The sequence below is a fragment of the Callorhinus ursinus genome, unplaced genomic scaffold (assembly GCF_003265705.2).
Source record: "Callorhinus ursinus isolate GAN/ISIS: 27379988/994484 unplaced genomic scaffold, GSC_fseal_2.0 scaffold8, whole genome shotgun sequence".
NCBI classification, from domain to species: Eukaryota; Metazoa; Chordata; class Mammalia; order Carnivora; family Otariidae; genus Callorhinus; species Callorhinus ursinus.
The window spans coordinates 14374209-14402099 of record NW_027397070.1 but is presented as its reverse complement, the minus strand read 5'-3'; the positions used below and the strand labels follow the sequence as shown (position 1 = coordinate 14402099).

Below are 27891 nucleotides of genomic sequence, written 5' to 3'. Positions count from 1 at the left end.
TGACAAACATATCAAGCATATCGAAATCAGGAAAATAATGCTGAAGTACCAGTTTAGCTTCAGCTAAACTCAGTATTTCTAAGAGAGGCAGAGCTGGGGGAAGCTGTCCAGTAGATAAGTAAAAGCCCCACGTATTAGATGGGTTGAGTAATATTTAACTTCTGTTACTGGCCCTGATGTGACCTAGGGTGAGTTCACGGTTCTGTGCTTCAGTTTCCTCATCTGGAAAAAGGGATAATACCTCACAAGGATGTTGAAGGGATTAAAGAAGATAACATATGTACTAAACTCCAAGATAAAAGATAGAATAGAAAAACAGCTTTAAAATTATATATTTATTATTTTCTGGGGCAGATTTTTTTGTTTTTATTTTTTTAAAGATTTCATTTATTTGAGAGAGAGAGATAGTGAGAGAGAGCACAAGCAGGGGGCGGGGAGAGGGAGAAGCAGACTCCCTGCCAAGCAGGGAGCCCAACACAGGGCTTGATCCCAGGACCCCGAGATCATGAGCTGAGTGGAAGGCAGACACCCAACTGATTGAGCCACCCAGGTGTCCCTGGGGTAGATTTTTTAGTAGAAAACATTAGGAGAAATGGTCTATTTTGAATGTGAACTCTATAAAAATAATTTTAATAAGGTAGAATAAAAATGAAAAATTATTTTCTAATTCTCAATAGATTTCTGACCGTTAAAATGTTCCCGTGTGAAGAAACAACTCCTGAAAATAAACTGTTCATAAGAAAAGAGCCAAATCTAAGTTCAAGCACATCATTTTGACTAAGTATTTTCTTAAAGTATCCCACAACAAGAAAAAAACAAGACCTCTAATTCAAGTGAAAACATGTTCCTGAAGAAAAATCAAACAATTCCACATTGCAGTCACAATATTGTATTTTGAGCCAAAAATACTAAAAAAAAAAGGAAATGTATTAACAGAATTTCAAAGAAAAGTGAGTGGTAACTCAATATAAACTCAGCACAGGTATTATAATAACAATGGTTCACATTTATTAAATACCTAAGCCTGTACCCAGCAACTGTACAAAGCATTTGGCATGCATTATTTCATTTGATTTTTCTCAAAAATAATCTGAGGCAGGTAATATTACAGTTCCAATTTTACAGGTCAGGAAATTGAGGCTCAGCCAGGTTAATTAGCTGTCAAAGGTCACTTAGAATGTATACCATCTGTCTTACTGTAATGTCAGCTCTGAACTAAAACACTGTATCGTAACCAAAAAAAAATGCAAAATAAACATTTAACAAATAAAACAATAAAGATCCAATTAAATCAGATTTAGAAATAAATGAAATTTTCTTCATATGAATTATAACTCAAGTCTATTTGTCACCTTTTCATCATGTTACTAATTATAAACAAAAAGAAGTAGCTATTAAAAATCATGTCAGGACACAAAAGACTAATAATACTTGACTCCTTGGTTTCACTTTAGTTTTCAGGTAAAAGAGTAGAAAAACTAGATAAATGGTTATTTCAATTCTGAATCATATACAACAAAACAAAACAAATTTAAAAAAGTGAAATCAAACCAAACAAAATCAGAAAACTTACAAAGCTTGGTTATGAGCCAATGGTGTAGTGTGTTCAACTTTCTAGAACAAAATCTGAATTTTCACATTTTTTCATATAACTGAGGTTTCAGAAAATTGGCCAGTTGACCTAACTTAATAGGACAACTAAACTTTCCATGGATTAATGTACATTAAAATATTTATCAGATCAATAATGTCTAATAAAACTAAAGAAAATCCCTAGGCCTTTGAATTTCTTGATTGTTTCAGGTAGTAATGAATATTGTTTATTTCTGATCTAATCAGAAGCAGTTATTTGGGAAGTGACTGGAAGTATATTAATGAATACTAACAGTCATAAAATAAAATCCTTCCAAGCCCAAAGGAAACAAGATATACTGTACAATATTTAAAACTTAACAACTAAACAGAATAGTAAACTATAATAATAGACTCAGGTGTTTCATAAATATCTTGGGTTTGGAATTATAAGAGTAGCAAAATACTTTTATATTGACCTGAGTTTATAAAACAATTTTTTTTGTTTGGAATTACAGGAGAAACATTCAAGTAAGCCTATGTGGACCTTTGCAAACTTTTGGAACACCAATTTAAAGTTCAGAGAAAAACCAGTTTGTGATTTAAAGACTGAAAACTCGAGCTACTTTGTATATAATCGAGACTGGAATATTTACACATTTAAATGCCTAACTGCAGGTAAACATTTGTCCTTTTGGGAGAGGCCCAGGTGGAGGGGACCCAGGGCAAAATGACAATGTGAAGTCCCGGATATTGGCCTGTACTGCCAGTGCCACACTCTTAAAAATATTGTGGGATCATCATCATCCTCAGTTAATATTTACTAAGCTTTTTATGACAATAGTGGCATTAGAAATCAAGAGTAGCTCAAAGATCTCAGGTTATTATATCTTGTTCTATATGTTAACAAATTGTTATTTATTGTCTTCATGGTTAATGAACAGAATGTTTCTGAAGAAAGGTTTTCAATTATTAGCTATTATTTCCATTTGTCAAATATTTTAAACTAGTTTAGATTTAATAAAACTTCTAAAGTATGCTTTAAAGCATTAAGAGTATCCTTTAAAGAATTAATAACATATATATGTATAGAAAGGAAAGAGAAAAACATTTATAATTCAAATATGCTAAATTAAATCTAATTGTACTCAGTGAAGTCTCCTGAAATAGGAAGGAATTCTCTCCTTTCATTGTCATTTCTGGCCATAGCTAATGTTCATAGGATTGGATTTTTTTTTTTTTTTTTTAAAGGCACCCTTTTCCTTTCTAACCTGCCATGGGTCCCTGCTCCTACCAAGTGGCAAGAGACTGTTTCAGTTATTACATTTTTTAAAGCTTGTAATTTTTTTTTAATTTAACATTTTATTTTTTAAAAGTGCTTGAATTTCTGCAATGTAAAGTACTTGAAAAATAGTCTGAAATATTTGGCAAACTTAAAACATAAGTGAGGTTATCATTTATAGAAATGTATTCCATAATGTAGATTCATAATGAGTTCATAATAAATATGCTTTGGATTTTCATTCCCTTATATATCTTACCTTTTTGTAAAGCACAATACTAATAACATCTTTTAAAGAAAAATGAACTTCCCTGTCACACACACACATATGTGGGCATTACAGATCTAGTTTTTAGAGATGGTTATTTATTTCTAGGCATCAAATTTAAATTGTTCAGGTTATGGACAAAGGTATTTTTTAAATTAAATTAATTTTTATATAAAAGTAATGCATACTCATAAAAACTTCAAATACTTTATTAGGGTATGAAATGCAATGTAAAATTTCCTCTTTTCGGGGCGCCTGGGTGGCTCAGTTGGTTAAGCGACTGCCTTCAGCTCAGGTCATGATCCTGGAGTCCCGGGATCGAGTCCCACATCGGGCTTCCTGCTCAGCAGGGAGTCTGCTTCTCCCTCTGACCCTCTTCCCTCTCGTGCTCTCTATCTCTCATTCTCTCTCTCAAATAAATAAAATCTTTAAAAAAAAAAAAAAATTTCCTCTTTTCTCACTTGCCAGATAATAAATCTGTTACACCTAGTTCCATTTTCTGGATAACCTGCTGTCAAGTTTCTGACATATCACAGTGTTTATGCATATATTCATATGTTCAGAAAATTTCTACTGACCATTAAAGATATGCTAAGAACTGACTCAAGTGTAAGATACAGCGGTAAGCACACAAAATCCCTGTCCTTGCAGAATTTAATTTCTAGAAGACAATCCAAAAATAGAGTATAGGGTCATTTGTGATTGTCTATTATGAAGAAAAATAATGGAGGGTAACGGAGTGAGGCAGAAAGGAGGTAGGCTATTTTAGATGGTCAGGTACATTTATTATTTTTTAAGATTTTATTTATTTATTTGAGAGGGAGAGAATGAGAGAGAGCATGAGAGGGGGGAGGGCCAGGGGGAGAAGCAGACTCCCTGCCGAGCAGGGAGCCCGATGCGGGACTCAATCCCGGGACTCCAGGATCATGACCTCAGCCAAAGGCAGCCTCTTAACCAACTGAGCCACCCAGGCGCCCCGGTCAGGTTTATTTAAACAGAAAGTTGAATTAAGTGAAGAAGGAGACTTGCAACATTTGGAGGGCAGATCACTCAAGGCAAAGAAAAAAGTGAAGGCTCTGAGATGGCAGTATTCTTAGAAGGTTTATGATAATAAGGGAACTAGTGTAGCTAAAAGCAAGAGTAGAAATATGTTAATAAACGAGGTTAGGGAGGCAGCCAGGGGCCAGTGCATTTGTAATATGTGTACAAATACTCCTTTTAGAAATAAGATCACAACATACATCTGGGGGTCACAAACTTACATGCCTATATGAATGAGGCAGATGATTTGAAATGCATGAAGTAGGCAGGATGGGAAATATGGTGAAATAGAGACTGTATGCTCTTTTTTAGAGAAAGTAGTTTCTGCTTTGCCCCAGCTGATTGTTGAAAAGCACAGGTGTGATGGTTAATTTTGTCAACTTGGCTAGGCTATGGTACCACATATTTGTTCAAACATCAGTCTAGAAGTTGCCATAAAGCTATTTTTTAGATATGATTACTATTTAGATCAGTAGACTTTGAGGAAAGCAGATTACTCTTCATAATATGGGTGGGGGGGCTAGGGTCGTGCAATCACTTGAAGGCTTTAAGAGAAAGAAAGAGCTCCCCTGAGGAAGAAGGAATTCTGCATCCTCAGACTCATGACAACAACATCAACTTTTCCCTGGTTCTCCAGTCAGCTGGCTTACCTTGCATATTTTAGACTGGCCACCTTCTACAAATGCATGTGAATTCCTTAAAATTTATCTCTCTCCATGTATGTATACAGTTTCTTGGTTCTGTTGTTCTGGAGAACCCTGACTAATACATACGCTATGATATAATCATAAGGATCCCATGTTGGCAGATATTCCAGTTTTTATTTTGACAATTAACATTTTAAAATAATGTGTAGACTAAACAAAATATCCCAAGGAAAGATTATTTTTTTGCTATAAGAAACAATATTGGAATGAACATGATATATAATAATATTGCTTCTTGAGTTTTTAATTCTAAATTAAAAAAAGTAAAATTCAAACAAATATTTCTAATAACGTTTTTCAAATTTGAACACTGTTGGCCTGGGAAAAAATAAACTTTGATGGCAGATGACATACTCTGTTACATGGAGACCCTGTTTTGTCCCACACCCTTGCAGATGACTAATCAAGATGTTGGTCTAGGTCCATACTATTTCCAATCATTTTATTCATCATTGAATTCTTATTGTATTATGCATTGTACATAACACATTACTATTCTGAAGAAATTTTTCATCTGAAGAAACTGTCAATCTAGTGTTAATTTCATTGTTTATTCATTTGTTTGGCAAATATTTACTGAAGGCCTGGGTGTATATAAAGAATAGCAGCCCTGGGCGCCTGGGTGGCTCAGTCGTTAAGCGTCTGCCTTCGGCTCAGGTCACGATCCCGGGGTCCTGGGATCGAGCCCCGCATCGGGCTCCCTGCTCGGTGGGGAGCCTGCTTCTCCCTCTCCCGCTCCCCCTGCTTGTGTTCCCTCTCTCGCTGTGTCTCTCTCTCTGTCAAATAAATAAAATCTTTAAAAAAAAAAAAAAAAAGAATAGCAGCCCTGGTAGAGGAATTAGGAGAAAGAGTCATACAACTATTATAGAGGTAAGCATGAGGTACGTATTGTGAGAGAGCCATTGTGAAGAACTATTGTTGTTAATTTTTAGGTAAAATGAGATCATTTCTGGTTGAAAAAATAAGAAAAAGATTAATAGAATAATTGGTATTTAAATTGTGTTCCAAAGGCTCAATAAGAAGGTGATAGGCAGAGATGGAGTATTCCAGGAGGAATAGGGGACATATGGGAAAGCACTGGAGTGGGGAATTGTGGGGTGTGTCTGGGAAAAAGTGAATGGTTCATTTTGGGAGTGCAAATAAAAGTCAATTCAGTACAACTAATATTTACTGGGTTCCTACTATGTGTGAGGCAGTGTAACGGCACCGGTGACCACTGACAGGAATGAAATCAGCAGGCAAAAAGATGATGGGTGAAATAGTCATTCAGACATAGAGGCGGCAGAAATAACAAGGGTTCATGAATGTTAGGTTGAAGAGTTTGGAATTTATTGTATAGCTAGTGTGGTATCATTAAATCGTGTTAATGGCTCAGTGAGAGGTTGAAAATAATGTTTCAGGAATCTTAAGAGGAGTAAGGAATGGAGACAAGTAGATGAAGTAGGAAGAAAAGCCTGGCCAGGAGATTTTACAAGTCTGATCTAAGGTAGGAACTGTGGGAAATAAGAAGGCAAAAGTAACAGACACTGCAAGGAAGAGTGTAGCAGAATTCGGCCACTGATTACATTTGTGAAAAGGGACAAATGAAAGATCACCTATGCATGAGGCAACTGGCCCCTGTGGAGCTTTAATAATGGTGATTCTGTGCCAAGATCAAGGGAAACACTAGTTTTTTATTTAACAAAATCTAAAATTAAAATTTTCTTAAGCTAACAGAAATAATGTTAATAGATGGCAAACACCAGGAGAAAGCCCATTTTAACTCTGGGCCTTTTGCTAACCACAATGATTAAATGACAAAATATTTTGTTAAATGCTCTTAAAAAAGGAGCAAGGGTCATTTGATTGAAAAACAAAGAACAGTAGGACTATACATGATGAATTTTAGTTTTGCTTTTTAACTTAGTGTTAGAATAAGGCCCAGCAAACAGTGAAAACTGACAATGCAAAACATATCCTTCTGGATACAGTCATAGAAGCATAAAATATTTCAATAGAAATAGACTTTTACTAATTTAATAGTTGTCTTACATCTGAATAAAGCAAAACTTTTAAAGTAATTTTATCAATAAACTATTAATTTATTTCCTTGCACAGCGCTTTACAGTTTTCAAAAAACATCTAAATATATTTCCTCATTGATTTTCACAGTAAGCAGGTCAGATATCTGTTTACAGGTGAAGTAACTGACATTCAGAAGTAACTTATTAAATGTCACATTCTATAATTTGAGAGGAGGAAGGAAAGAATCTTTAATAACTATATTCCAAATCACTGGACATACAGAGATACAAACCTTAAGGTTTTTTGTTTTTCAAACTTTGTTTTAATTTTCCTTTTGTTTTGCATTCCACAGCCACCAACAAATATATATGTTGGTTTGAATAGTAAAGGTGAAGCCAACTGTACATTAAAAAGACCCTGAAAATAGGTGCAACTTAATAGTATAAGAAGACAGTTTTTTTTTTTTTTTAAGATTTTATTTTTAAGTAATCTCTATACCAACATGGGGCTTGAACTCACAACTCTGAGATCAAGAGTTGCATGCTCTACCGACTGAGCCAGCCAGGCGTATCAACAGTTCTTGATTCTAAAAATAAAAATAAACATCACTAAAAAAAATTTAATCTACCTCACATGAAAGGGTGGCAAATTTCACAAAATGTTAGAACTTACTTCAAAAAGCCCCTAGTGTCAAAGTTAAAGAAACTGAAACATAGAAAGCTTGGGGCTGGGCACCTGGGTGGCTCAGATGGTTAAGCATCTGCCTTCAGCTCAGGTCATGATCCCAGGGTCCTGGGATCGAGTCCCTCATCGGGCTCCCTGCTCCTTGGGAGCCTGCTTCTCCCTCTGCTTCTCTCTCTCTCTCTCTCCCTCTGTCTCTCATGAATAAATAAACAAATAAAATCTTTAAAAAAAAAAAGAAAGCTTGGGGCTTGACTATGTAAAAACAAATCTGATTAATGGCAAAGATGGAAGAATTCAGGTCTGGTACCATAACACAGTTTCATGGATAGTTAATTCTTTTTTTTTTTTTTTAAGATTTTATTCATTTATTTCACAGAGAGAGACACAGCAAGAGAGAGAATGCAAGCAGGGGGAGTGGGAGCGGGAGAAGCAGGCTTCCTGCCAAGCAGGGAGCCCGATGCGGGGCTCGATCGCAGGACCCTGGGATCATGACCTGAGCAGAAGGCAGGCACTTAACGACTGAGCCACTCAGGTGCCCCACATGGATAGTTAATTCTTATTGAAAATACAGATGTGGGGTGCCTGGGTGGCTCAGTTGGTTAAGCGACTGCCTTCGGCTCAGGTCATGATCCTGGAGTCCCAGGATCGAGTCCCGCATCGGGCTCCCTGCTCAGCAGGGAGTCTGCTTCTCCCTCTGACCCTCTTCCCTCTCGTGTTCTCTCCCTCTCTCTATCTCATTCTCTCTCTCAAATAAATAAATAAAATCTAAAAAAAAAAAGAAAATACAGATGTGACAAAATTTTTTATGTCATTGGGCAGTCCAATTAGCACAACTGATTAGAACACTGAACAAATGAGGTCAGGATCAAGTGTTCAACCCCTCTCATTGCGTTGAGAAAAATGTTGCTCCCTGGCTAGAGCCTGCATGCCATAGTCACTGCCAACTGTCTTACCAATGCATAGTTCTAACTGAGAGAACATATGGTTCAAGGAAAACCTATCACCACCACTAAAGAAACAAAACGAAACAAAACACCAGATCTGAGTAACAGTCATGCTTTTGATTGCTAAGGATGGCATATACACAGAGGAAAAAACGTAACTAAGAAGTAAAAGACTCATACTAAATAAAATTTAGAAAAGGAATGTAGGAAAAATTAAGAACTTCATTCTCTTTTCCAATATATTTTACATGGGCTCTATATTATGGCCTCTACAACTTTGAAATGTGTATTACAAACCAGTAAGTAGGGCTCATGTTTGGTCCAGTTTTCAATGTCAAACATGGAAGTATTCTATTAAGAAATGATTTCTATGATTCAGAAAATACTAGTATAATCATAGGAAACATACTACCTTAAAATATGGAGCATTCTATTCAATATTTTTGGTCTAAAATGTGAAATTTACCAGGTTCTGAAAGGCATCACAACTTCCCACATGGAATCACACAAATGTAATACAAACTTAAAACATAAACTGCTGTTATTGTAAATATTAAATCCTACTTTACTGGCACCAAACAACAGGATCTAATTCTTATCTGCACATTTGAATTTACACTTTTTTTAAGCAAAAGGAAATATAAGGAAGTACTATAAAATCAGCAAACACTGAAACTTAGGCATTCTCTCGATTAGAAAGAGGTTGTTATTATGCCTCCTGAACTTAGGAATGCAGCACTACAGGTTTATAATAACAGGAAAAAATCATTACTAAATACAAATCTAACCCTTACAAGTTTAAGATCATTCCCTGATGAAGCTGTTTAGATTGAAACTAATGAAGCTGTTGCAAATGATTTTAGCATTTAGCACAGCAATGAGGAGGTACTAATACTTTACTAAAGACACTTTTGTAATAAGTGAAATTTATTTTAAATCTTCCTATTGCTATTCCTCTCTTGTTATGCCTTCTGCTTTAATGTGAAAGAGCTGTCAGTTATAATGGTTAAGTTTAGTATCCCTACCCATCCACCTCATTGCCCCGTCCCTAGTTTTGCCAAAGGAAACAAAAGGCCAACATTTCTCTTCGTAGTACTCAAAATCTTCTAAAATTCAAAGGAAACAGACAGAATAGAGAAGCTCACAAAAATATAGTTCCATGTTCCTTATTTCCAAACAGGGAAATGGAATGCTTATAGTAACAGTAGCTCTTAGTGCACATAACCCAGCAAAAGAAAATTATTCTTGGAAAAGAATTTAAAGAGAATAAGGTCATTATCACTAACTGTCAGAACTAAAGGCAAAGTAGAATGAAAGTCATCAGCATATTTTAATCTGCCCCTAAAACTAGTAACTGACCACATATCCTCCTGGCTTTGGCTGTTGGAAAGCTGAGAGCCAGACTTATTCTTGAGATTTATTCATTCTTTTGTTGTATACTGACTTGCTCCTGACTCCAGCTTACTGTCCTATTCCTATATTTTTCTTAGCTTATTTTTTCTTAATTATTGGGGAATAACTTTGTTTGACATGGTAATACACATATATGTGTATATGTGTGTGTAAAATTGACTTGAATAACTGAAAATGTATTTTTTCTTAAACTTTGCTAAACAAAATTTATTATTTAGGAGTTCTTTACACACACACACACACACACACACACACACACATTACATAATTAGTATTGATTTTCTTCACATAAAAGTGGAACTTTTTCTTGTCCTCTATAACACAGGAAAGTGAGCAAAAAACTATTACCTCTATGAATACTAGTTGTGTTTCACATATGGATTTGTAACCACCATCTATTCAAGTGAGTAAGAAATACTGTTTACTTTCATTTGAATCAATTAAGTCAGTAAGCTCCCATGAAATTACAGCTTTGTTCTTTTTGTAATTGCCTCTCCCTTCCCAGAGTCTAATATCCCAGGGATTTTACCCCTATTCTATTTTAAATAAATTTCTGTATATCCTCGCAGAATGTTCTTTGTACATTTAAAAAAACTGTGGTGATAACATAAAACTTACCATTTTAACCATTTTTAAGTGTACAATTCAGTGGCATGAAGTACATTCACAGTTGTACAACCATTACCACTATCCATTTCCAGAACTTTTTCACCATCCCAAACAGAAACTCTGTACATATTAAACCCTAACTCCCCATTCTCTCCTCCCCCAGTCCCTGGCAATTCCCCCCATCCCTCCCTTCCCTCAGCCAGTGGTAACTCTACTCTGCTTTCTGTCTCTAGGACTTTGCCTATTCTAGATACCTCATAGAAGTGGAATCACATAATATTTATCTTTTCTCTCTGGCTTATTCTTCTTAGCATAATGCATTTATTCATGTTGTAGTATGTATCAGAATTTCATTTCTTTTTATGGCTCAATAATATTCCACTATATGTGGATAAAACATTTTTTAATTCATTTATCTGTTGATGGGCACTCAACTTGTTTTGTTTTCACCTTTTGGCTAATTTGAACAATACGGTACAGACTTTGGTGTGCAAGTATCTGTCTGAGTCCTTGCTTTCTATTCTTGTAGGGTATATACTTACGTGTGGAACTGCTGGATCATGTAGGAATTCCATGTCTAATTTTGAGGAACTGCCAAACTACTTTCCACAGCAGATGCATCATTTTATATCCCCATCCACAATGCATGAAGGTTCTCTGTACCTCTCTGTTTTAATAGAAATGTGGAGCTTCTTAAAGGACCCAACTTTCCTCACAGACACACATTCTCCTGTGCAGCACACACTGTACAGGTTTCTTCCTTTGATACATATAGCTGTTTATTTCAACATGTAGCTTTTATCTATCTATTTTTAGGTTGTTTGCCATTATGGCACTGACAGTGAGTACCCAATCTTTTCAGACAGTATCCAAATGGGTATTCATACTTGAGTTTCATAAATTTTTCACTTCTTCATATCTAGTGACCCCCCCTCTCAATTTCATCTACTTCTAAGGCAATGCTTTTAATATTGTCAATGCTTCACCTCTGAGATCTTAAACAGCAACAGTCCACTTTCTGCCCACAACCTCTGATCCTTTTAGCTCTTGAATTTTCTTATTCCTGCCACCTTTGCTCTTTGATCTCAAGATTTAGGGTTTCTTGATTCCTCCTTTTTCTCTTGGTATACATGTTCTTTCAGTTTTACTTCCTGCTCTACTTAGCTTAGACCATTATTCATCATTTCAACAACTTTTTGCTAGTTTACTTTCAACCACGCTCCTCTCCATCATTTCAGACCTGCAAACTTATAATCCTGGATCATTTCAATCCTTTGCCTTCTGTGCTACTATACAAGGTAGTTGAGCGTGTTAAGTTATGCAACTGTACAAACTAAAACTCATCTGTAGCATCTATGTCCAGCTCGCTCTTTAGGACTGCTTGTCGTGGTCTTCTTGCCCCTATTTAGTTTTCTTTCCCATTCCCTTTCAAAGCCTCCTGTCCTCTGCACTTTAGAAGCCCACACTGACCCTCACTTTACAGAAAAAAATGAAACTCTTAATTGCGAACTGACACTTATTTCTATTCCACAGCTATTCTTATCTCTTTCAGTCCTGTCTGTGAGCACAAGGTGACTGACCATCTTCCTGTTCAAGGCAAATGCTTTGGGAGATTCTAAATTCCATCTCTTCCTTTTTCTGTAGGAATCCTGTTCCATCCATAACAATTCTATTAGCTCTTTCCAATTAGTCATAAGCAGGCTCAAATATCTGCCATTTTTCAAAAACCAAAACCAAAAGTCCTAAACCTATCTTCCTTTCTTCTCAACTATCATTAACATCTTTCTCATTCAAGTTTCTTCAAGGACTGCTCTATTGTCCAAATTACTATGCTTCTTGACCTCTAATCACTCTTCAATTCACAGAAAACTGACTTCTGTATCTAATGCTTTATTAAAACTACTTCTGTGGAGGTTACTAATGACTACCTAATTTCAAATAGAAAGGACAGTTTTTCTCCTTATCTTCCTTAACCATTTAGCAATAGATGACCTTTTTTTCAAATTTTTTTAAAATCTCCTCCTTTGGCTTCAGTGATATACATTTTGATTCTACTCCTACTTCACTGACTTCGTCGTGTAAAAGTAAATTTATCTTAACATTGGTTGAGCACTAACAATAAACTAAATACTGTGCTAAGAACTGTACATACTTAAAACAACTGTATGAGGTAGGTGCTATAATTCTAATTTCACAAAAAGGAAACGGTCTTGGAGAGGTTCACTTATATGAGCCACAAAAGGCAGGGCTGTCTTAAGTGCAAATCCCAGTAGTTTTAGCATACTACCAGCCTTTTTTTTTTTTAAGTAGCAGTGAGAGGGGTACATGTGAAGCATATCTTTGAGCCAACAATTGTTAACTCTTTATCTAGAAGAGATTGTTTAACTCTGTTATATTCGTGTAGATTAAAAAAGTCTTCGGAAAACAAGTGTTTTGGCTTTACAATTTTTAAAAATCTTTCAGTAATCTGCAATTCAGTAAAAAGAAGGAGCATTAAGAACTGACATCAAGGTTTGTTTTTTAAGAAAAAAATGTCAGTTCATGTAAGATTATCATATGCTTCTCAGAATTCCTGGACAATGTCACTTTACCAACAAGCATTTGCTGTCCTATCTCACAAGGATGGCAGGGGAAGTTTCCATGAAAACTCTCCCTTACCAATAGTGTGAAGCTACTTCATACTGCACTGCAATAGCCAAGGGCACAAATTACACAATATTCATAAGTCCTAGTAGCACATTTAATATATGCTCCTATTATTCTATCAAGAGACCCTAATTTAATGCAGCTACCTGAAATGTGCTTGTAAAGCAGCATCCCTCAAACTTGAATACATGTGGGAATTTTTAGGGAACTTAAAACACACTGACAGCCTAGTCCTACCTCAAGAGACTGATGTAATTGGCCTGGGAGGAGATGGGGATTAGAATTTTGAGAGGCTCCTCAGGTGCTTCTAATGCACAGCAACAGTTGAGAATCCACTGGTGTAAAGTATGAAGGAAAGATTGTCATATTCACTCTATAGTTACAAAAAAAAAAAAAGGGTGAATGGCTGGGATGTCTTCATTAATCATCAGGTTTTTGTTTATGCACATGATCACATATAGACATTGCTTCTAACTGTGGACAAATGATTCCCCATTCAGTCATCAATCAAACATACTTAATATTTTATAACTGCATTAATTCGTAAGGCTACTATAACAATGTACCACAAACTGGGAGGCTTAAAACAGAAATTTACCTACAAGTCCAAAATCAAGGTGCCAGCTCGGTTATGCTCTCTTTGATGGCTATAGGTGAGAATCCTCCCAGGCCTCTTCTACATTTTAGTGTTAGCTGTCAAAATTTGGCATTACTTGGCTTGTGGATGCCAGGCACACAGTTGTCTTCTCCCTGTGTCTTTATACAGCCTTCCTCTATGTGTGTATCTCTGTGTCTAAATTTCTCCTTGTTATAGAACATCAGTCATATTAGGTTAGAGCCCATGCTAATGACCTAATTTTACCTGGCTGCCTCTCTAAAGGCCTTATTTTCAAATACAGTCACATTCTGAGATTCTAGGGGTTAGGACTTCAACATATCTTGTTTGAGGGACCCAATTCAACTCATAACAATAACCAACTACATATGCCAGTAACACTGTTCTAAAGCAGGCATTCTTAACTTGGGATGAAAAAAAAATTCATCTTTATTTTTCACTCTGGTGTAAATACAGCATTTCTTACAATTATGAACATAGCCAAAAACTACAGTAGTACTGTTTAGCAGTTCTTGAGAAACTGCACCCATAGGAACCACTGGTGTTTTCACATCACATTTCAGGGTTTGCAGTTATCCCAAAAATACCATTTACAGTCATCACTACTTTGAAATTATAGTTAAATAGACTTGCTGTTAGACATACTAATTTAATGTATTAATAATGATGTGTGAATATAGTAAAATATCATGACATGATATTTTCATAACTATTTCAGTAAAGCTGATTTTGATTTAATTGCATTTTTTGTACTTAACAACATTATTCTGAGAAGGGGCAAAATTAAAAGAAAATCTTTCACTAACCCACAGCCCAAGTTAGTGAATTCTTACACTTCAGACTTGAGGGTTTTTTAATCTTATTAAGTATCAGAGAACATACAGGACATTGTACATCACTTTTCAAACCTTTTTTTTTTTTTACCATGATCCATTTGGAAAATATATTTTACACATAACTCAATATACAATCTTAACTCTCTTTCACACAACACCAAACTGAAACCAAAATATCATAAAACAATATTTACCTTTACTATAGGAGACGCACTCATTTTTAAAAATTTTTTAAATTTTATTATGTTATGTTAGTCACCATACATTACATCATTAGTTTTTGATGTAGTGTTCCATGACTCATTGTTTGCGTATAACACCCAGTGACATTTTCTATTCTATTTCTTTTCATTAAAAAATGCCAGTGTGACCTACTGAATTAATTTCACAACTACTCTTGGAGCATAAATTAAATAAGTGTTAAAAATCCTTCAGTGGCATTCCTTTATAAAACTTCTCATATTATACTATAATTGGCAAAAGGCTGTTATTACTGTTATTCATGTACTATTTTAAATATATATATCATTCAGAGGTGGCATTTAGATGAGCAAATAGTTCAATAGGGCCAGACCATCATTTATTTATGCCCAGGTTAAAAAGAATTTTACCTGTAGTAAACTCGAAGTGTTTGGATTTCTTCTTCTAGTTTTTTGTACTGTTGAATTGCAGTCTCTCTGGCTTGTTGCATAGCCAACAACTTTGCCTGCAAGTAATTAATATTTTAAGAACTTTAATATTAGTTTTGGTATGTTAGATACAGTATTGCAGTATAAATAGCCTTAAATTTGTGGTAGTTTTAAAATCTATCCGTATTTTCAGTAGTGTCTCATAATTTCCCATAAAATAATCAAATTATATGAATAACACACATATTGAAGAACATATTAAATTTACCAAGTTTGCTCATTACTCAACTTCATCCTTATTCATCTGTATCATCAGATATATGCCCTCTGCAATGTTTAACTTTATACACAGAATTCAGAATGTGGAACATGGGTTCAGAGCAATATCTAGAGTAGAGATAAGCACAATCGGTGTTTCACATACAAACTTAATGTGGCTCCACTGCCTGACCACACTAGATTTTCTTTTAACTTTATTAATAGTAAAACCCAGAAAATTCTGAATATGTTGTTAAGCCATCTTTGATATTTAATGTGAAAAAAATACACAAGACTATAACCTGATTCTTACAGATATGACTTAACCTTTTCAATTCCTTTTCTGCAGGACAAAAATCTCTAAAGGGAGTATGGCAACAATCTTGAATGTTAGAGGTATTTTTTTCAAAGGATGTTATTGTTCTTCTCTGCCTGTAGTATTCAAATTTTAAAAGGACTGTAATCAGTTTTTCTACAGAGTTCAAACTTGTAGTTTTAAAAGAACTGCCAACTTCCACCCATCTTTCCCATTGCGTTTCAGGCATAGCCAAAAAGTTTTCAATGAAACTTTTAAAATATGGTACTGGTAAAGTCAGATTTCAGTTTTGTTTATTCAAACTTTGATTTGCATGAAAAGACTGTCTTTCACTTTAAGTGGTGTTTGATATGTAACACAGAGCAAATTGTTATCAAACACCTCACAAACTACACTAACGACAATAATTAAAAAGTGATTGAGTGTGGAGGCAGAAGTTCACTAATTTTGCTGAACTCAGATGATTTCACTGGGATTATTTTCTTGCATAAGAATAAAGTCGTAAGACAAACTGTGAAATCCTGACCACAGGAAAATTAATTAGTGTAATATAAGTGAGCACTGGACAATGCCACTTTTCTATTTGAATAATGGAGAATAATAAAAACAATGCAACAATTCAGGTCTTTGTATATAATTTTAGGAGCTAAGTTAAATAATTTGTTCTCTATCTGGGCTAGCAAACCTAACAAAGAGTTACTTGTTCATTAAATTTAAGATGTTTGAGTGCTTGCTTTAACATGTCACATTCTAGAATTATAGATAAAACATTCTCAAAAATTATTAAAAAGCATTTAAAAATACGTGGCTGGTTCTTTATGTCAAAAATTGACAGCTTGCCAATTTTCAGTAAACTATAAAATGTGATTGAAATGGTTAACATGGAAGACACAGATACCCACTGTGACTAATGGTCAAAAAGAATCACACAAAAAAGAACATATCACATTCAACTTACAAAATGTCGAACATCCTGTTGCATGTATTTAAGGAATATCAAATATTGGACAGGTAACAGAGAATTTGCTAAATAAAAATATGAGAATGCTAAGTACCTTAGATGATTATTTTTGATTTTTTTTTTAACCTGGTACTTACTTCTGCAAAAACGAACAAACAAAAACAAAATAAACAACAAAAAACCCCTCCCAAACCAAAAACAAAATGAACAATGTTCTGGTAGGAAAACGCCATAATGAATTAGATTTCTGCCTAAGACATTTCTGCAATAAAAATGGGAACATGAGAATTTTACTTAAATCCCTGTGCTTCAGGTAATACTGACTTTCTCACTTCTCACATTTAATTGGCTAAGAAGATCTGGTGTGGCTTCATAGCAATCCAAATGTCTAATCTTATGTCTAGGCCCTGCTGACTATGTTCAAAGCTATTATAAACCTCCTGGCTTTTCCTTTATCAGATATATGTTCATCTGGCCAGCATTTCTTTTTTGGGGAAATACCCTTACCCTCTGTCACAGTGATGCTGTGCAGTCCTGGTGGCTAGGATGAACTTCATTCCCTACCACTCAGGTAAATATAATCCAGGTTGTTCAAATACAGTACTCCATCCCACCAGCCCCAGAAGAAAACTGAATCCTGATGACATCATTTGTACTCCTGGATCCCCTATGCCAGACAGTTTCAGATCCATTCCATCTCTTGGACTTCCTGAGTACATAAATCTTTTTTTTAAGCTTAGGCTAGTTTGAGTTGGATCTATGTTATATGTAAGAAAACTAATTTAAATGTGCTGTTTACTTCTATTGCATTTCCTTTCACTATTAATATCATATAATTCCACGTCAATAATAAATTACAAGTCAATAATAAATTTCATATAAAAAACATTAAGGAAATTAGTAAACAAGATATTTTTTCCTGTTCCTTGGGCATATTTCCCATATTTCTGGCAATTACATGAAAAAAAAACTGCATGCATTCATTTATGTGTGTACTCATAAAAATACATGCATTAAAAAAACTAATAAAATTTAAAAAGTATAAGAAAATACAGTGTAAAGTAAATCTTTCTTCCACCTCCAACCCTCAGTACAAATCCCTTCTCCTGAGATTAGCAGTCATCTGTCCAGAAACAGTCTATACGTGTATATATAAGCATATATGCAATGACATACACCTATTTACAATACTGATGACATGCTTTACAAAGTTATAAACTTTGTCTTAAATTTAAAAAATATTTTTTTATCTTGCTTCCTATTTAAAAAAAAAATCCTCTATCCCAACCCATATATCGCACTTACTAGTTATACTCCCTCCTTCCCTTCCACCCCCAAAGTGAACACTTCCATGAATTTGGGTTTATCATTTTCAAGGACATTTTATACTTTTATTATATAGTTAAATACTTATAGGTAATGTATATTTTTTTGCAGGTTTTAAACTTTATATAAATGATACTTCACATATTTCACAGGCAACTGCTTTTTTGGCATTGTACTTTTGACTTTTATTCATGTTGATATATGTTTATCTGATAATACTTATCTTCACATGTTGTAAAGATGTGCTATATACTGTGATTACAGATATATTTGGATTTATTTGTACATATTTTTCATGTTTCATATATCCTGTTTTCTTTGCTCTTTTTTGTCTCTCCTTCTTTTGGATTAAATTTTCTATAATACCCCTTTTACTGTAATGCTTAGAATCTATGTATTTACTTACCTTGAAATTTTTGATAAAGATACTTATATTTTTGAGCAAGGCCTTCAGTGAGTCAGGATTTCTATATACAATCTGAGTTTTAATAAATGTTTTACACAACTATAACACTTTTTCTACTTATAGGTATATTTTTAGATAAAATCTTTATTGAAGTAAAACATGCATCATGTATCACATAAGTATACATGGATGTATTTTTTAAAGTCAAGTTTATTGAGTTATAACTTACACAAAGTAAAAATTTACCCATCTATGATGTACAGTTGTATAAATTTTGACAAATTTATGGTCATATAACAGCCATCACAATCAAGATACAGAATATTTCCATTCATCCACAATGTTCCTTGGTGCACCAATATAGTCAACGTCTTCCCTTTACACCCAATCCCTGGCAACCACTTGTGATTTTTATTCCTATAGTTTGCCTTTTCTAGAATGTGACACACAAATGGAATCATGTAGTAGGGAGCCTTTTGAATTTGGCTTCTTTTACTTAATGCTTTTGGGATTCATTCATACTATTACATTTATCAATGGTTCATCCCTTTATGTCACTGAGTAGTATTCCATCGTAGGGATGTACCAAAATCTATATATACATTCACCAATTGATGGACATTTGGGTTGTTTCCAGTTTGGGGCAATTATTAATAAAGCTCCTATAAACATCAGCATATAGGTAACTTTGTGGAACAATGCCTTCATCTCTTTTAGGTAAATACCAAGGAATGGAATGGGTCCTATGCTAAGTGTGTATAATGTGTTTATATATTTTATATAAAGTGATGTACTTTATAAAGCTATATATACTATAAAAAAACTGCCAAACTTGCTGCTTAAATTGATGTAACTTGAAAGCATCTGTGCTTAACTATAATGCCATTTGTTGAATGCCTACTATGGGTTGGGCATCGTATCAAGTGCTTGAAATCCTATAGTCTATCCCCACAATCAACCTATGAGAGAACTCCAATTATCCTTATTTTACAGGTGATAAAATTGAAGTTCACAAAAATTAAGCAACTTGCAAGACTATATAACATTCTCGGATATACATATGTAAATATATGTGAACACAACATATATATGTTTATATACACACATACACATATATGCTAGGTCAACCTATATTCTTAAGAACATATGACAGAGACAAAAAATAATTACTTAGGAATTTGAAAAATAACCCACCAATGTGTGGGTTCACAAGCACTTGATTAATTTTCATATGTCTTAGCCACACTTGCAGGGAAAAGGACAAGCAGAGATGTACCAGATACTCTTGAGCATGCTGCCTTTTTATATATCACTCAAGCCTTTCCACATATAATTGCTCTTTTTGTTCTTTATTCTAATTCCTCCAAAACTTCACCTAAGTTTTCGGCATGAAGGAGTCTTGTAACTGGGAGTCGTGTGTATTTAGTCTTAGTAATGGGAACAACTAGGAGTTAACACTGTATTTAGTCATTAGCTGGATCTCCTACTTCTCAAACTGTGCTGCTGGTTCATCTCTCCCTAATACTAGTAAGAATATGAACATTCTGCTGCTTACTCCACCAAAATTTATCTATTAAAAACATTTCTCGTCTTTACTAAAACATGGTCTCCTAAATCCACTAATTTTACTATTTTAACAAAAAATATTTCTAAGCATATATAATCATAATTATATTTTTAAAACTTTCTAAACAAATTTAAAACTCTCTAAACAAAACTAACAAATTTTATGAGCTTATCACCAAATTTCATTGAATCTAAGATACTACTGATTTTAAAACACTATAATTTTATGCAGAAAAATCATGCCAATAATACTTCTAAGATACCATCTATTTTAACAAGCATACAGCAATGTTAAAATGTGAAATGAGTACTTTGTTTTATTTTCTTTCTTTTTTTAAAGTAAGCTCCATGCCCAGTGTGGGGCTTGAACTCATGACCTTGAGATCAAGACCCTGAGATCAAGAGTTGGATGCTCTGCTGACTGAGCCAGTCAGGTGCCCCAAAATGTGAAATGATTTTTAACCTAGTATAATTTCCCTGCTCCAAAAAAATAATTTCTCTTCTGAGCATTACCAAAATATCTTTATCTGGCCGGTGGCATGTGTTTTAGATTTCTTCTCATCTCCTCACTCCACTCACACACAAAAACGATACCTTGTCTTTTTCTTGTGAGTAGTATTCTCTATTAAAAAAAGACAACTGCAACATTCTTGATCCTTTCTTTTGTTTTCTATATAAGGAAAAATGTGAAGTTTTAATTGCAATCTTCAATGATGTACTCCAGAATTTTATATGTCCTCCAGCTACCTTTCATACTTATTCCCAACATGTAAAAGGTATTGCTTAGAACACCTGGGAGGAGCAGCTGAACTAATTCCAGGTGAGGCAATGGAATCAAAACATCTCTTGATAACAGTTATTGATAATAAGTAGAAGTTTACAGAACAATCAGTGTGCGTTTTATATCTTTATTATCTTCTCCCTATACCTTTTATCCCTTATACCATTATCTTTTTTTGTTCGTTTTCAGTTTTACTGAGATGTATTTGACAGATAACATCATATTAGTTTTAGGTGTACAACATAATGATTTTATGTATGTATATATTGTGAAATGATTACCACAATAAATTTAGTTACCAACCATCAGCTCACATAGTTACACATTTTTTTCCTTGTGATGAGAACTTTTAAGATATACTCTCTTAGCAAGTTTTAAACATATGATACAGTACCGTTAACTTTAGTTACTATGCTGTACATTATATCCCCAGAACTTATTTAAGTGACTGAAAAAAAAGTTGGTTAACTAATGTTAGCTTAGTCTTATCACTGAAAGTCTCATTTTTAAACTATATTTTGAACAATGCCATCTAAATAGGACAACCATTTGTATTGCTACCAAATTAGAAATGAACTACATTGTTTCCTTAGACTCTTATCTGGTACTTTAGAATGACAGACAAAGAAAACACTGCACTATCTATATCACTGAACACTATTTGTCAGGGATATTGTGGAGAAACCATTTTTATCTTACTTCAAAATCTTGTTGTGTTTTGTTTGAATGTGTTTTTAATAGTAATAGTCTGATATAATTAAGCCTTCCTTTGGTAACTCCAAGACCATTAATGGTAATCTGTTTTATCAGAGAACAGAGGCATTTGATTTTATGTGTGATATCTGCTAAGTAAAGAAGCACACAGTACAAATTAAATCACAGAATCAAATAATTTTAGACCTGAAAAGGATCTTAGACGTAATATAGTCCCCAACTTCATAGGTGAGGAAATTGTTGTTAATATATGTTTAAGGAAACATTTGGAAATTGTCCAAGCTTTCATAATTGGTTAGAAGGAAAGCTGGAACTAGAATACAAATATCCAAAAACACTTATTCTACCATACAAGACCACATTTCAATATGGCATAATTTAATATGTATGTTAACTGTTTTAATAGAATTGTTTTATAGAGTAATCATAAACGTATAGACTGTGTTACACTACTGAACACATTTGTAAGGAATCTAATTAGTTATGTTCAAACAATAAATCAAATTAGAAAACTGCTTAATGACTATAGCCATTTTAGTATTTTACTTTTTTCACCTCAGAAGCAGGTTATGAACCTAGTAAAGACGCATAACTAAATATCACGCAGAAGGATATCTAAAAAATTAAAAGCTACTATCAAAAGGATAAAAATGACTATTTCAATTATACCCCCACTTCCTAGGAAAACTGGGATTGCTCACCACAGTATATTACCACAGTGTATTGCCCTTCAAAGACTATTCCTAAGAGGTAATATTTTGTCCTCATGAGATATCTTTCAGACCAAGGATGATCAGGTTCCAGACTCAAAAGCAGTCTTATATGCACTGTCTAGTGATCTATGGTCTGACATAAGAAAGGGAAGAAAACAGTTTGTAATGGAAGCAGAAATCAAAATATTCATAGGCAGACAATGATTCCTGAGCAGTGAACTGAGTCCACAAAAGAGAGAACGGAGGTAGAGAGAAGTATTCCAGAGAGTGCAGCACAGTGATTCAGAGCAAAGTTAGGTTTGGCTACCAGTAAGTAGTCCTATGACTCTGAATTAGGGCCTCTGAACCTCAATTTTTTTCATTAGTAAAATGGGGGTGATAATACCTATTTCACATGACTATTATGCAGTGATAAAATGGGATAACTTACTATTTGATATAGCCATATCAAAGTGAACAAATACATAAGCTGTACAATAGACTCTATTGAATTTTGGATGTAAAATTATTGTGGAAATAATTGATGCCAACAAGAAATAGCACTGTACCAAGTAACAGGTCAATAAAGTGAGAAAGGACTGGGCTTAAAGTACCAGTTCGAGTCATGTGATAGTCTAGAGTATGATCATTTTAGTCCAGGTAATAAATATTTTAGACTTGTGGGCCATATAGTCTTTCTTGCAACTACTCAGTTGTTGCAGTGTGACAAGAACCATACACACTATATAAATGAATGGGCAAGGATTGTTCCAATAAAAATTTACAGAAACGGTCAGTTGGTTCAGAGGCCACAGTTTGCAAATTATAGATCTTGAGTGTCAGAGACTATAGGTTTACACAGAGCCCAGAATACGTGTTGGTCTATATAAGCTTTTTGTTAATGTTGTCAGATAATGTTGTCAGAACATCAGATAATGTCAGAAAAACTGAAAAATGGAAATGCCAACATTTCAATACATTTGATCTATATAAAGTGAATAGTTTCTAAAGGCAATGAAACAAAATATCTGAAACCCACAGTTTTAGAACAGGTTCTTCAGGGCATATAATGATAAAAAGGAAAAAAGGAATTAATAGTGGTTCATGGCTACTGTGTGCTTCCATGGTAACACTGCAGTGTGACAGGAAACCACCTTGTCAAGGAGGAATGATTTTACTTATTACATATGAAGCAAAGCAAACAAAAAAAACCTTGTAGCTTTAAATTATATTTTGCCTAATGTTAACATAGTTTCAAGAGTAATCTTTTTGTTAGCTTTGGCATGGCATATCTTTTTTACATCCTTTTAATTTCAAGCTCTTTTATATGCCTAGGTTTAGAAGTGACCATAGTAAACAGCATGTATTATTTTTTTCCAGTCTAACAATCTTCATCTTTTAACTTGAACATTTGATTCCTTCACATTTAATGTAATTACTGATAAATTTGGGGTTAAATATGTAATCCTATCATGCTCTTTTTATTCTGATACTTCTCTTTTTTCTTTTTATATCACCTTTCCTTACTATCTTTTGGATTCTTTTATTATTATCATCCTATATCCCTCTCTTTACTTTGAATGTTATACCCTCCTTTATATTCTTTTAATGGTTATCTTAGGAACTACAAGAAAAATATTTGACTTATCAGAAAACCAAATATTAATACTCCTGGACAATAATAGGTCCTAAAACCCTTTAACTCAATTTACTCTCCTCCCAGTTTATTTGTTACTGTTTATTCTTAATGTATTCTAATTTATTTAGATTTAAACCTCAAAGAATATCAGTACTATATATTTTTTTGAGTCAGTGTGCATTTGTCACTTTTGTGTTTTATTCCTTCCTGGTTGGAAGGTTCCTTATGGAGTCATGTTCCTTCTGTGTAAACAACTCTTAAAAGTTTAATATAAAGCTGCAAATGACTTAATCAATTTTAGTGGTCTGATAATGTGTTTATTTCATATTCATTCTTTGAGGATATTCATTTGGGGTATATGATTTTAAATTAGCAGGTATTTTCTTTCAGCACATTGAAAGCATTATTCCAATGTTTCCTGACTTCAACTGCTCTGTTGAGAATTGAACTGTTGCTCATTTGAAAGTAATCTTTTTCCTTTAAGCAGGCTACTTTTATAAATGTCTCTTTGATGTTAGTATTTTTCTATTTCATTATGATGTGATTAGGTGTGGATTTCCTTCTTATCTTGCTTTGGAAGAATATCTTTCATCAGCTTTAGAAAAAAATCTCATTTTCTGTTCTAACAATGCTTTTCCAAGATTGTCTGTATTCTCTCCTTTTGGGAGCCCAGTTAAATGTTTGTTGTACTAGCTTACTCTCTATCTCTTAATATTGGTTTTATTGGGGCGCCTGGGTGGCTCGGTTGGTTGAGCATCTGCCTTCGGTTCAAGTCATGATCCTGGGGTCCTGGGATCAAGCCCCGCATCGGGCTCCTGCTCAGCTGGGAGTCTGCTTCTCCCTCTCCCTCTGCACCCTCCCCCCTCCACTCATGCTTGCTCTCTCTCAAATAAATAAAATCTTAAAAAAATATATATTGGTTTTATTTACTGGTGTTGTATATTATGGGTGATTTTTCAGATACACTCCAATTCATATGTCTTCCAGCTCCCTAATTCTTTCTTCAGCTGTATATAATTTAATATTTATCTAGAGTGTTTTACTTCAAAAACGTTTTTATTTTGAACTTGTATGTGATTCTTTTCCAGATTTGCATGGTGTTTCCTAGAAAATGCTTTTGGTTTATTCATGGTTGTGATTCATACTCTATTTAAATATTCATTGAGGCATTTCAAACATAGCTATTCTATATTCTTTAGATGAATTTGTTTGTTGTGTTTGTGTGTTCTTTTTTGGAAGTTGTATCTGTTGTGACTGTCATTAATGATGGTTTTCTTCCTCATGTGTTTAACTGATTTTTGGTTGTGAATTCATGTTTTCTTGATAATAATTTATTGGATCCTACTGGACTAAATTAGGGATGCCTTCCTTTGAGGATTTGTGCCTATTTCATCCGGGAGCCAGGAGAGAAAACTCTAGATGAAGTTCAAGAAGACTGGATTAATGCTGGAGTTTCTGGCTCAGCTTCCTAGCCTTGCTGCTGGTCTAGGAATTGGGATCCCAGCTGAAGATGAGAGTACTTCTATAGATGTTTGCCCTTAGTGCAGCTGTAGACCATTTGTTTGCTTACTGTTGGAGAGGTGTTTGTCTCTGGTTCTACTCTCAATTTTTTTGTGAAGTAAAATTTTGAAACATTTCCTTTATTTTCTGTAAGTCTAGCAATGTATGAAAATTAGAGTTTTTCCAGGACCTGCTAATTAACAGCAAAAGTGTTCCCAAACTTTTTGGAAGCACTGAAGGAAGAATTTTATATTGAAATTTAACACATATTATACCATCAAAAATAGACCAATCTGCTTTTGTAATTTAACATTTAGAATTCTCAAAGTATATTAACTGGATTTATTTATTTTCATAATATTCCTGACCTGCTTTTAAGTAGAAACGATTTATGTTTCAGATTGCATTTGCAAGCCCTTCCCTGAAAACAACCTACTGTAGGGCTGTCTAGTCTAAAACACAAATATATGAAAAGTGAGGTAAAATTTTGGATATAGTCATCCTAACAATATTTTTTTCTTTTAACATTGTTTTATGAAAATACTGGAGATGTAAAGTTTGTCTATATAAGAATTTTGATCACATGGCTAGGAGAAGTTAAGATGGCGGAGGAGCAAGGGAAAGAATTGCTGCAATTCTATAAATAGAAAAGCTACCACTTTTTGCAAGATAGGAGGTGTAGAGATGTGAATCTGGGGCGATATATTGGAAGATAAACCTCAGTGGGGAGGGAGCTCTTAAGCAGGCTACTGGAAAGTATTATAAAGCAGTGGAGCACAAAATTGGAACTTTTAGAAGTCTGCTACCGTTGGGGACATCCCTGGCTTAAAGGTGCTCAGGTGGCAAACTGGGGCAGAATTCTAGATGGGACAGCATGGTCTCAGGACCCCTAGGGTCACAAAAAGAATGGGGGTGCCTGAGTGCAGCAGAGTTCCCAAGTATCAGAGCAGGGAAGCAGGCTGAAAGCAGTGAGTCTAGGTGCCTAGACCCTGGCTTTCTGCTCAGTGTTGCCATAAACTGTGAACCACTACATGGTCCAGTGAAAGGAAGGGGTCCAGCAAAAGGAAGAAGTAGGGCAAGAACCCCTCCCTCCCCAGGAGGAACAGCATGGGTCCATGCCACAGGAGTCTGTAAAGTTTGGAGACTGGAAACTGGTTTACATGCCTAGATAAAAACACTTGGTCACAGGCTGGGTGAACAGAGAGTTAGGAGATGGAAACCAGGGAGACAAGAGTGATTGACTGCTTTTCTGTGAGGGCTCAATGAAGAGAGAGGTGGGGGGTGGTGAGTGGGGTGTGTTTGTGTGTGTGTGCGTGTGTGTGTGCGCGTGTGTGAACTTTCAGCTCTGGGGCTAGATATCGGGGCACTACTGTTTTCATCCCTCCCCCCCGCAATTGGTGCTGAAAGCTCTCAGGGAGCAAAACAGTGCAATCTGGAGCTGCTTACCCAGAGCTTGGCCCCCTGGCAAGGGGAGGGGGGGAATGCAATTCCACCAGGGCAAGGAAACCTGAGAATCAGTACAACAGGCCCCTCCCCCAGAAGACCAGCAGGAACAACCAGCTAACACCAGGTTTACGGTTCATAGAGAACTGCAAAACTTCAGCTCTTGGGGAAAACAATATATAGCATTTGTGGGTTTTTGTGGGTTTTTTTTATTCTTTAGTCTTTCAGTTTTATTTTTTCCAGCTATTTTCTTATTTTACCAATTCCTTTTTAAATTCTTTTTTAATTTTATTTTTATATATATGCCATATATATAATTTTTGGTTTCCTTTCATTGTATTTTATTTTATTTTTGTATATATATAAGTTTTTCATTCTTTCCTATTTTGGGATCTAGTTTCTTTTAACAAACAGACCAAAATACACCCAGTATCTAGTTTATTGTTTTGTTCTGTGTTACTTCTTGTTTGATTTTATTTTGTTTGTTTTCTTCTGGTTTGTTTTGTTCGTAGTTTCCTCATGCTGTTGCTATTTTTGTCTTTTCTCTCACTTTCATCTGTTCTTTTCTGGACATAATGTTGAGATGGAGAAACTCACCCCAAAAGAAAGAACAGGAAGAAGTACTCACTGCCAGGGATTTAGTCAATATGGATATAAGTAAGATGTCAGAACTAGAATTCAAAAAACGATTATAAAGATACTAGCTGGGCTTGAAAAAAGCATAGAAGATACTAGAGAATCCCTTACTGTAGAAGTAAAAGAACTAAAATCTAATCAGGCCCAAATTAAAAATGCTATTACTGAGATGCAGTAAAAAAATGGAGGATCTAACTGCTAGGATAAAGGGGAAGAAGCAAAAGTCAGTGATATAGAAGACAAAATGATGGAGAATAAGGAAGCTGAGAAAAAGAGAGAAAAACAACTGCTGGATCATGAGGGGAGAATCTGAGAATCAGCAATACCATAAAGTGAAATAATATTTGAATAATAGGGGTCCCAGAAGAGGAGGAGAGAGAGAGGGGGGAAGAAGGTTTATTT

General features: G+C 34.6%; 2 protein-coding genes across 9 annotated transcripts in view; one reads left to right on the top strand and one right to left on the bottom strand.

Moving 5' to 3' along the window:
- Positions 1-27891, bottom strand: part of MIPOL1 (mirror-image polydactyly 1) — a 346606-nt gene that overhangs the window by 116567 nt on the left and 202148 nt on the right. For all 8 annotated transcript variants that reach the window (XM_073895119.1, XM_073895117.1, XM_073895116.1 and 5 more), the window contains one exon: positions 15234-15328. In XM_073895119.1, coding sequence (XP_073751220.1) covers positions 15234-15328 — 95 coding nt within the window. The remainder of the gene's footprint in view (positions 1-15233; positions 15329-27891) is intronic.
- The window catches only part of FOXA1 (forkhead box A1), a 185202-nt gene that overhangs the window by 123642 nt on the left and 33669 nt on the right, over positions 1-27891 (top strand). The gene's annotated exons all lie outside the window — the stretch shown is intronic.